This window comes from Chamaea fasciata, unplaced genomic scaffold (genome assembly GCF_029207755.1).
Source record: "Chamaea fasciata isolate MVZ Bird 193981 ecotype frontalis unplaced genomic scaffold, bChaFas1.0.hap1 SCAF_781, whole genome shotgun sequence".
In the NCBI taxonomy this organism is placed as follows: domain Eukaryota; kingdom Metazoa; phylum Chordata; class Aves; order Passeriformes; family Sylviidae; genus Chamaea; species Chamaea fasciata.
The window spans coordinates 37,173-47,692 of NW_027094866.1; the positions used below are offsets into that span (position 1 = coordinate 37,173).

General features: G+C 66.8%; 1 protein-coding gene across 1 annotated transcript; it reads right to left on the minus strand.

The window, feature by feature from the left end:
• Positions 1-7,168: 7,168 nt before the first annotated feature.
• LOC136305905 (5'-3' exonuclease PLD3-like) lies at positions 7,169-10,292 on the minus strand. Its single transcript, XM_066209220.1, has 10 exons — positions 10,004-10,292; positions 9,651-9,689; positions 9,422-9,552; positions 9,126-9,297; positions 8,906-9,026; positions 8,692-8,819; positions 8,281-8,481; positions 7,733-8,038; positions 7,549-7,648; positions 7,169-7,454 (listed from the first exon to the last, which is right to left on the minus strand). Exons 1-10 carry the CDS (start codon positions 10,052-10,054, stop codon positions 7,240-7,242), a joined length of 1,464 nt encoding a protein of 487 aa, XP_066065317.1. The 5' UTR covers positions 10,055-10,292; the 3' UTR covers positions 7,169-7,239.
• Positions 10,293-10,520: the final 228 nt, after the last annotated feature.

The following is a 10,520-nucleotide window of genomic DNA, read 5'->3' on the forward strand; positions in this document are numbered from 1 at the left end:
CCACCCTTTTCCCCCTCACGTTTCCCTCCCTTTTCCCCCTCACATTCCCTCCCTTTTCCCCTCACGATTCCCTCTCTTTCCCCCTCACGTTTCCCTCTCTTTCCCCCTCACATTCCCATCCTTTTCCCCTCACGTTTCCCTCTCTTTCCCCCTCACATTCCCATCCTTTTCCCCTCACGTTTCCCTCTCTTTCCCCCTCACATTCCCATCCTTTTCCCCTCACGTTTCCCTCTCTTTCCCCCTCACGTTTCCCACCCTTTTCTCCCCTCACGATTCTCTCTTTCCCCCTCACGTTTCCCTCTCTTTCCCCGTCACATTCCCATCCTTTTCCCCTCACGTTTCCCACCCTTTTCTCCCCTCACATTTCCCTCTCTTTCCCCCTCACACTCCCACCCTTTTCCCCTCACGTTTCCCACCCTTTTCCCCTCACATTTCCCTCTCTTTCCCCCTCACGTTTCCCACCCTTTTCTCCCCTCACGATTCTCTCTTTCCCCCTCACACTCCCACCCTTTTCCCCTCACGTTTCCCTCTCTTTCCCCGTCACATTCCCATCCTTTTCCCCTCACGTTTCCCTCTCTTTCCCCCTCACACTCCCACCCTTTTCCCCTCACATTCCCATCCTTTTCCCCTCACGTTTCCCTCTCTTTCCCCCTCACGTTTCCCACCCTTTTCCCCTCACGTTTCCCGCCCTTTTCTCCCCTCATGATTTTCGCCCTTTTCCCCCTCACGGCTCCTGCCCTTCCCCACCTCCATTTAAACCTGAAAATAACGGCATAAGGAGATGCCCTCTCAATTTAGAGCCCTAAAATGCTGCCTAAAGAGGGTCTTCCCCCAGTCTAAACCCTAAAACTGATGAAAAAGGGGGGAGTTTCCCGTCAATTTAACCCCGTAAATTGCAGGGAAATGGAGTTTCCCCCACAATTTAACACCACAAAATGCTTCATTCCCCAACAACTTGTGCCCTCGTCGTTCCCGCCATTTTTTCCTCCTCACAATTCCCTCCACCTCTCCTTCCTGATTTTTCCAAACCCACTTAATTTTACTTGGAATTTGTCAAGCACCTTTGCGTTTACATCCCGTAAGTACAGAGCCTCACCGCACCCGTGTCCCAAGGGTGCTGGGGGGGATGCGGGGTGCTGTGGGGGGGTCCCAGGGATGGTTTTGGGGTCCCAGGGGTGTTACGGAGGGGGTCTTAGGGATGTTTTAAGGGTCCCAGAGGTGCTCTGAGGGTTCCAGAGGTGATTTGGGGGTTCCCAGAGGTGCCTGGAGTGTTATGGGGGACCCCAAGTGTTGTTTAGGGGATCCCTGCAGTATTATGGGGGTCACGGGGGGGGGGTTCGGAGGTCCCAGAGGTGATTTTGGGAGTCGTAGGGGTTGCTAAGGGGGGCCCTGGGGTAGTTTAGGGGGTCCCAGGGGTGTTATGGGGGATCCCAGGTGTTGTTAAGGGGTTCCCAGGGGGGTTATGGGGACCCCTGCAGTGTCATGGGGGTCCCAGGAGTGGTTTAGGAGATCCCAGTGGTGTTATGGGGCTCTCAGGGGTAGTTTAGGGGGTCCCGGGGTGGTTTAGGGGGTCCCAGGGGTAGTTTAGGGGGTCCCAGGGGTTGTTTAGGGGGTCCCAGGCGTTATTTAGGGGGTCCCAGGGGTTGTTTAGGGGGTCCCAGGGGTGTTATGGGGGTCCCAGGGGTAGTTTAGGGGACCCCAGGGGTTATTTAGGGGTCCCAAAGGTTGTTTAGGGGGTCCCAGGCGTTGTTTAGGGGGTCCCAGCGGTGGTTTAGGGGATCCCAGGGGTTCTTTAGGGGATGCCAGTTTAGGGGGTCCCAGGGGTTGTTTAGGGGGTCCCAGGGGTTGTTTAGGGGGTCCCAGGGGTTATTTAGGGGTCCCAGGGGCGGTTTAGGGGGCCCCGGGGGTTGTTTTGGGGTTCCCAGTGGTGTTATGGGGGTCCCAGGGGTAGTTTAGGGTGTCCCAGGGGTTGTTTAGGGGGTCCCAGGGGTAGTTTAGGGTGTCCCAGGGGTAGTTTAGGGGGTCCCAGGGGTAGTTTAGGGGGTCCCAGTTTAGGGGGTCCCAGCGGTTGTTTAGGGGACCCCAGGGGTTGTTTAGGGGGTCCCAGGGGTAGTTTAGGGTGTCCCAGGGGTGGTTTAGGGGGTCCCAGGGGTTGTTTAGGGGGTCCCAGGGGTCGTTTAGGAGGTCCCAGGGGTGGTTTAGGGTGTCCCAGGGGTGGTTTAGGGGGTCCCAGGGGTAGTTTAGGGGGTCCCAGGGGCTGTTTAGGGGGTCCCAGGGGTGGTTTAGGGTGTCCCAGGGGTAGTTTAGGGGGTCCCAGGGGTAGTTTAGGGGGTCCCAGGGGCTGTTTAGGGGGTCCCAGGGGTAGTTTAGGGTGTCCCAGGGGTAGTTTAGGGGGTCCCAGGGGTAGTTTAGGGGGTCCCAGTTTAGGGGGTCCCAGCGGTTGTTTAGGGGACCCCAGGGGTTGTTTAGGGGGTCCCAGGGGTAGTTTAGGGTGTCCCAGGGGTGGTTTAGGGGGTCCCAGGGGTTGTTTAGGGGGTCCCAGGGGTCGTTTAGGAGGTCCCAGGGGTGGTTTAGGGTGTCCCAGGGGTGGTTTAGGGGGTCCCAGGGGTAGTTTAGGGGGTCCCAGGGGCTGTTTAGGGGGTCCCAGGGGTGGTTTAGGGTGTCCCAGGGGTAGTTTAGGGGGTCCCAGGGGTAGTTTAGGGGGTCCCAGTTTAGGGGGTCCCAGCGGTTGTTTAGGGGACCCCAGGGGTTGTTTAGGGGGTCCCAGGGGTAGTTTAGGGTGTCCCAGGGGTGGTTTAGGGGGTCCCAGGGGTTGTTTAGGGGGTCCCAGGGGTCGTTTAGGGGGTCCCCAGGGGTGGTTTAGGGTGTCCCAGGGGTGGTTTAGGGGGTCCCAGGGGTGGTTTAGGGGGTCCCAGGGGTTGTTTAGGGGGTCCCAGTGGTGTTATGGGGGTCCCAGGGGTGGTTTAGGGGGTCCCAGGGGTTATTTAGGGGTCCCAGGGGTAGTTTGGGGGGTCCCAGGGGTGGTTTGGGGGGTCCCAGGGGTTTTTTGGGGGGCCCTGCAGTGCTGTGGGGGTCCCTACGGTGTCATGAGTGTCCCGGGGGGGTTTCGGGGTGTCCCGGGGTCCCCCCAAACCCTCTTCCCCTCCCTCCCCCTGCGCTGCCCTTCAGCCCAGCCTCGGGGCCGGCTGCATCCCACGGGATTTTGTGCTGAATCCCCCAAATTCCCGGAATTCCCCGGGAGCGGCGGGCGGGAGGGGCAGGACAAGGACCCCCCTTTGTCCCGAGGGTGCGTGGGGGGGATCCCAAAAAGGGGGGGGGTCCCCGTGCTGGGTGTGGGGGGACACCGGTCCGCTGCCAGAGCAGCGGCGGAGCGGGAAGGTGCCGGAGGGGAAGCCGGGCTGCGGGATGGGGGGAGAAAAGGGGTCTGGACTGGGGCTGGGGGGGCTGTGGTGGGGTTGGGGGGTGCGGTAGGGGGATTTTGGGGGGCTGCGATGGGATTTGGGGGTGCAGTGGGGAGATTTTGGGGGGCTGCGATGGGATTTGGGGGTGCGGTGGGGGATTTTGGGGGGCTGTGGTGGGGTTTGGGAGTGCAGTGGGGGGATTTTGGGGGGCTGCGATGGGATTTGGGGGTGCGGTGGGGGATTTTGGGGGGCTGCGATGGGATTTGGGAGTGCAGTGGGGGGATTTTGGGGGGCTGTGGTGGGGTTGGGGGGTGCAATGAACGTTTGGAGTGGCTGCAATGAAGGTTTGGGGGCTCGGGGGAGCTGCAGTGGCTTTGGGGGGGCTGCAATGAAGCTTTGGAGGGGCTTCAGTTCGGCTTTGGGGGGATTGGGGGCTGCAGTGCGGGGGGTTGGAGGTCTCTGTGCCCCTTTTGCAGGACCCGGACCCAGCGAACTCCCCCCGCCACTGCTTGTTCCCCCACCCGAGACCCCCCCGAAGAGAGGCCATGGAGGTGAGGAGGGGTCCGAGGGGGCACCCGGGGCAGGGCAGGGGGCACCGAGGGTGTCCCCACAATGTCCCCTCCCCTCGCAGGAGCTGCTGGAGCTGGGCTCGGGCTCCGAGCTGGGGAGGGGGCTCACCCTGGCCCGCGACAGCCACGGGCTCTACGTGGCCGAAGCGCCCAAATCCCTGCGGCTGCGCCAAGGTGGGGACACTGGGGGACACTGCGAGGCTCCGGTGGTGACCCACCGGGGGTGGCACGGGCGGGGTGACAATCGAGGGACACTGGGAAGGTGCCGAACCCGAAGGGGTGGCGCTGGGGGGTGACATTCGGGGCGATCCTTCGGGGTGTGACGCTCAGGGTGGTGACACTCGGGGTGACGCTGGCGCGCCCTCGGCGTGTCCCCGCAGGTGACCGTGTCCTGGGCGCCAGGGTCTCCTTCGAGGGCGCGTCCCCCGAGGCCGTGGGGCGGCTGCTGGAGGGGGCGGCCGGCTGTCGCGTGTCCCTTCACCTGCGGCGGCGGAGCCCCGGGACCCCCGCGACCCCCGAGGGACAGCGGGACGGCGTGGGCAGGCTGGTGCGGGACGGGGGGGATGGCGGGGGGCATGGATGGGGAGGGGGGGGGTCCCTGTGGATCTGGGGGTGTTTGGGGACCCTACGGATGGGGGGTGGTCCCTATAAATGTGTGATGGGATGGGGGGTGGTTGGGGGTCCCCGTGGGTGCTGGATGGATTGTGGGGTGTTTGGGGGTCCCTAGGACAGGGGACGGGTTGTGGGGTGTTTGGGGGTCCCTAGGGACAGGGGACGGGTTGTGGGGTGGTTGGGGGTCCCCGTGGGTGCTGGATGGATCGTGGGGTGTTTGGGGGTCCCTAGGGACAGGGGACGGGTTGTGGGGTGTTTGGGGGTCCCTAGGGACAGGGGGTGGGTTGTGGGGTGTTTGGGGGTCCCCGTGGGTGCTGGATGGATCGTGGGGTGTTTGGGGGTCCCTAGGGACAGGGGACGGGTTGTGGGGTGTTTGGGGGTCCCTAGGGACAGGGGGTGGGTTGTGGGGTGGTTGGGGGGTTCCCGTGGGTGCTGGATGGATCGTGGGGTGTTTGGGGGTCCCTAGGGACAGGGGACGGGTTGTGGGGTGTTTGGGGGTCCCTAGGGACAGGGGACGGGGTGTGGGGTGGTTGGGGGTCCCCGTGGGTGCGGGATGGATTGTGGGGTGTCGGGGGGTCCCTAGGGACAGGGGACGGGTTGTGGGGTGTTTGGGGGTCCCCGTGGGTGCTGGATGGATCGTGGGGTGTTTGGGGGTCCCTAGGGACAGGGGACGGGGTGTGGGGTGTCGGGGGTCCCCGTCCCGCGGCTCCCACACCGCCCCTTCCCCCGCAGACCGTGCCGATGCCCGCGGCCTCCAAGAAGCCGCCCGCGGTGCCGGTCCCGCCCGCCGCCGCCCCGGTGTCGGTGGAACTGGCCCTCCCCAAGCTGCCCAAGCCCCGCGGAGCTCCCGGAGCTCCCCCGGAGCCCCCGCGGGCCCGCATCACGGTGCGGGAAGCGGCCGCGGCCCGGACGCCGCTGCCGGAGCCCCCCGAGCTGCCCCGGGCCCCCGGCGAGCCCCCGGCCGGCTCCGGGCCCCGCATCCCGGCCGTGGAGGTGGCGGTTCCCAAGGGGTCCCTGGGGCTGAGCGCACCCCAGATCCGCCCGGCGAAGGGGGATGCCGGAGGAGATGAGAAGGGGGCGGCCGGGGAAAGGGCATTCCCGGCCCTCCGCGTCCCCTCCGTCCCCATCGACGTCCCCAGCGCCGCCGTGGAGCTGGTCCCGGAGCTGGGCCTGGCCGGCCCGGAGCCCCCCGGCCCGCAGGCGGCCTCCAGCTTCGCCCAGGGGCTGCGGAAGCTCAGCCGGGAGCTGGAGGCTCCGGCCGTGGAGATCGCCCCCAAGCCCCCCAAATTCCGCCTCCCGCGCCTCGGCCGGGCCCTGGCCAAGCTCCGCGAGGGCGGCGCCCCCCCCGCCGGCGTCGCCCCCCGGCCTCGCCGTTCCCAGCGTGGAGCTGGATCTGGGCGCGGTGGGAGACGCCGGCGCCAAGCTGAAGGTCCCCAAACTGTCCCTGGCGCCCTTCGGCGACATCCAGGACGGTCCCCGCTTCGGCACCGGCGGCTCTCCGGGCTCCCCCCGGCTCCGCGCCCCGCGCTTCGGCATCGGGGCGGCGGCGCTGCCGAAATTCGGGGGCTCCAGCCCCGATCTCCGCCCCGGGGGGGTCCCCAAAGCGCCCCCGAAACGGGGCGGCAGCGCCGAGAGCCTGATCCTGGGCTGGACGGCTCCGGAGCCCGCCGAGACCCTCCGGGCCAGGCCGAAATCGCGGGGGCCGCCCCGGATCCCCATCCCCATCCCCGCCGTGGGGTTCGCTCTGCCGGGCCCGGCCCCGGAGCGCCCCGAGCCCCGCAGGGCTCCGGAGCCGCCGGCGCTCAAGGTGCCGGTGCTGGAGCTGGTGCCGCCGGGCTTGGAGGGCACCTCGGAGCCCCCCGGGCGCCGCTTTGGGGTCAAACTGCCCAAATTCGGGGCTGGCTCCTCCGCGAGGATGAGGAGGGACGGCTCCAAGGGCAATCCTGAGGAAGGAGGAGCCCCCCGGGATGGGAACCCCCGGCGCCGCCGGTGGGTGCCCAGGGTGGGCTTCACCCCCGGGGGGGCCTCGCCGGAGCCCCCCAAAGTGGGGAGGATGCGGTTCCCCGATGTCGAGCTCTGCCCCGGGGACCCCCAGATCCCCGGCATCGGGGGGATCTCCTCCCGCTGCGATCCGGGGGGGCTCCGCGCAGAGGGGACCCCCAAATTCCACCTGCCGCAGCTGGTGCTGAGCCCCCAAATCTGCGGCCAGCCGTGAGCCCCCCCCTTCCGGCGTGGGGGGCTTTGGGGACCCCCCAAACCGGTGACTGAGCTCCCCCAGACCCTCTCTAACTCCCGCCCCTCCAAATTCCTAATCCAGCTGTTTTTTGGGGAGGGGGAGCATTGAGGCTTTCCCGCCTATTTTTGGGGTGTTTCTATTAACCAGAGAAGGGGGGCACGACGGGGATCCCCCCCCGGCCCGGCCCCTCACGCTTGTCTTGGCCAGAATAAACGTTAATCCCAAAAAATCCTGGAGCGTGATGGGGCTGGGGGTCCAGGGAGGGGTTTGGGGGACCACGGGTGGGGCTGGGGGTCCAGCGAGGGGTTTGGGGCTCCAACGATCACGAACCACCTCAACCACAACGAACTCAACATCCACAAAAACCCATTTCTCTTGTTTTTTCTCCCAAAATTCCGACTGCCACGGGGTCCCCCCGGTGCTACCGGCGCCCGCAGTGGCTGCTCCAGCCCTCGGTGTCGCTGATGTCCACGCTGTACCCCGAGCTCCAGTCCCGCTCGAACACGTCCTGGAGCTGCTCCCGGAACGTCCCCGCTCCTCCTCCTCCTCCTCCTCCTCGTCCTCCCGCCGGCTGCGCCACCACCAGCGCCGAGCCCGCCGTGCGCTCAAAGTAATCCCCGGACCAGTTGGAGGTGCCTGCGGGAGAGTTTTGGGGAGAGGAACGGGGGGGATACACCCCAAAACCCCCCCCAAAATTCCCCAAACCCCCGCTGGGCACGGCCCCGCTCACCCACGTAGGCCGCCTTGTCCGTCACCATGTACTTGTTGTGGTTGACGCGGGCGAAGGGGATGCGGCTCTGGGCGGCGCTGGCCGGCACCAGGAACAGGCGCTGCGGGCGGCAGGAGGGTGACGCCGTCACCTCTGAGGGGACTGTCACCCCCTGAGGGGACGGCGTCACCCCGATGGCACCCACCACGTCCACGCGGAAGCGCGTGCGGTTGTTGGCGAGGGCGGCCAGCGAGCTGAGGAAGGGGAACATGTCGGGGCGGCTGTGGCGCCAGCAGCCCGCCAGCAGCCGCAGCCGCACGCCGCGCTCCACCACGGCCCGGCGCAGCCCGTCATCGATGGCCGGCCAGAACCGCTCCGGCCGCGAGAACTCCGTGCCGGGCAGGTAACTCATCACCGCCACGTCCACAAACTCCTCGGCGCCGTCGACCACGCCCAGGAGAGCGGCCAGGTCCTGCGTGCGGCCGGCGGCGCAGAGCGCGGGCGGGGAGCTCTGCGGGGCAGAAACGCAAATACCAACGCCAACACGAGCGCGATTTAACGCTGGGTTTGCGGGATCAACGTCGAGTTAAACGTGGCTTTACGGGATCAACGCCTGTCTAAAGCCGGACCTCGCCCCGAGCAGGCACACGCATTCTGGAGCAGACGTCCCCCCGGCGTATCCCGGCATTAAATAAAACACCCCGGCTGTGCAATTCCTACCTGCAAACCTCACCCCTCAGCCCTGGCACGCACCGAGAAGTAGACGGCGGCCGCGGTGCCGTTGAGCGGCAGCTCCAGCGGCGTCTCGGCGTTGAAGGACGTGGAGAAATTGTCCGGCCACGGCGCGGGGATGGACGCCTCGGGCACGCCCAGGGCCCAGTAGGCCTCGAAGATCTTGCCCAAGTCCTTGGCCAAGCAGCTGCAGTTGTAGACGGCGGCCCCGAGCTCCTTCACCTGCGGCGAGCGGCGCCGGTGTCGCTCCCCAACGGCCGAGGTTTGGGGGAGACCCGGGGCTGGGTTGGGTCGGTGCCCATCCCGCTGGGTTCAGGGCCAGCCAGGGGGTTGGCACCATCCGTGTTGGGTTTGGGTCCGGCTCATTGGCTTTGGCAGCATCCGCGGGGTCCGGCACCAGCCAGGTCCAACCCCAGCCCTCGCCACCCTCACCTGAGTCAAGGACCTCCAGTCCATGTTGGCGCTGCCCACGTAGAGGTGGACGCCGTCCACCAGCCAGAACTTGGTGTGCAGGACGCCGCCGGTGAGGCGCGGCAGGTCCACGGCGCGCACGGCCGCGCCTGCGGCGCCGGCAGCGGGGTCAGCACTCGGACTGACCCCCCCGAAACCCCCCGAGAGCCCCAGTTTGGGGTGTGCCCCCGCTCACCGCTGCTCTCCAGCGCCTTGAGGTCGTCCAGCGGCGCCTTGGCCGAGGGGGCGCTGACGGCCACGCGCACGGCCACGCCGCGCCGGGGCAGCCGCAGCAGCTCCGCCAGGATCCGCTCCCCCTGGGCGCCCGCCACACCAAAACCGGCTCAGAAACGGGCAGAAATGGGGGGGGGGGGAAAAAACGGGGGAAAATCGGGGAGAACCCGATGTCGCCGGACCTGCGCCGCGCTGGGCTCGTGGGTGCGCGTGTCCGCGTTGGTCAGCGTCCAGTAGAAGGAGGCGATGTCCACGCTGCGGGTGGCCGTGGCCAGCAGCTCCAGCCACGCCTCGAAGGTGGACGGCTGGGTGCCCAGGCTCATCCCCTCGGGGATGCTCTCCACCAGCACGATCCTGTAACGGGGGTCCTGTGGGGCTTGGGGGGGGGTCTGGGCAGTTCCCATGGGATGTGGGGGTCTCCGGGGGGGGTCTGGGGGTCTCCCCCCACCCTCAAACCCCTCCCGCCCCCCCCCTTTACCTGCAGGTGTCCCCGCAGGAGCCCTCGGGGCCGTCGGTGACGTCACCGCGGAGCCGCAGGTGGATGAGGACGAGGAAGGTGAGGAGGAAGAGGACGGAGAGCGCGGCGAAGAGCGCGGCGCCCCGGGGGCGCTGGGGGCACCCCCAGATTGGGGGATTCGTTAATTGGGGGGGGTTAATCACCCTCCAGCACCCCGGGGGGGGTTGGGAAGGGACAAGGGCTGAGGTACCTTGGGGGCCGGCGCCTCACGCTGCTGCAGAGGGTCCAGCTGGGGGGGAAATGAGGGGGGACCCCGAATTTAGGGGGGGTGGAGACCCCAAATTTGGGACCCAAAATCCCCAGGATCCCACGGAATCCTCCCCCACCCCATTCCCAGGTGTTCCCGTGGGCCCGGTTTGGGGTTGGGACAGGTGAGCATCCCACAACTGGGGGAGTTGGGAGCTCTGTGATCCCAAATGAAGAGGTTTGGGGGGCTCCGGGACCCCCCAAGTTTGGGGTTCGGGGCACAGGGATCCCCGGGACCCCGAAGTTTGGATCCTGGGGCTCGCAGGTTTGGGTTTTTGGGGCGTCCCCAGCCCTCACCTGCGCGTAGGCTCCCATCGTGGGCCGAGGCTGGAACGGGCAAATCCGCATTGACCCCAGTGCGCGGGCTTGGGCTGCAGGGCTGCAGGGCAGGCACCCCAAAACTCAGAGAGGGCCCCGAGAAGTCCCGCGATCCCGAGGCTGCCGAGGCGGCGGGAAGGGACCTGCCCCCCAAAACCGGGGCTGGGCCCCCTCGGGGCAGGGGGGGGCCCAAATCTGGGGCACAGCCGGGACACGTTTGGGGCTGGGGGGTTTTGGGGCACATTTGGGCTGTTTGGGGACAATTGTAGAGTCCGTTTGGGGGCGTGTTTGGGGCCGGTTTGGGGACAAATTTAGGGCCGGTTTAGACACACTTTCGGGGCTGTTCTGGGGGCACGTTTGGGGCCGGTTTGGGGACACACTTAGGCCCGGTTTGGGGCCGGGTTCAGCGCAGGCTTAGCCCGGTTTCGGGGCGGCTTTGGCCAAGTTTTGGGGAAGTTTTGGGGCCGTTTGGAGCTCGCGTCCCCCCCCGCTCCCC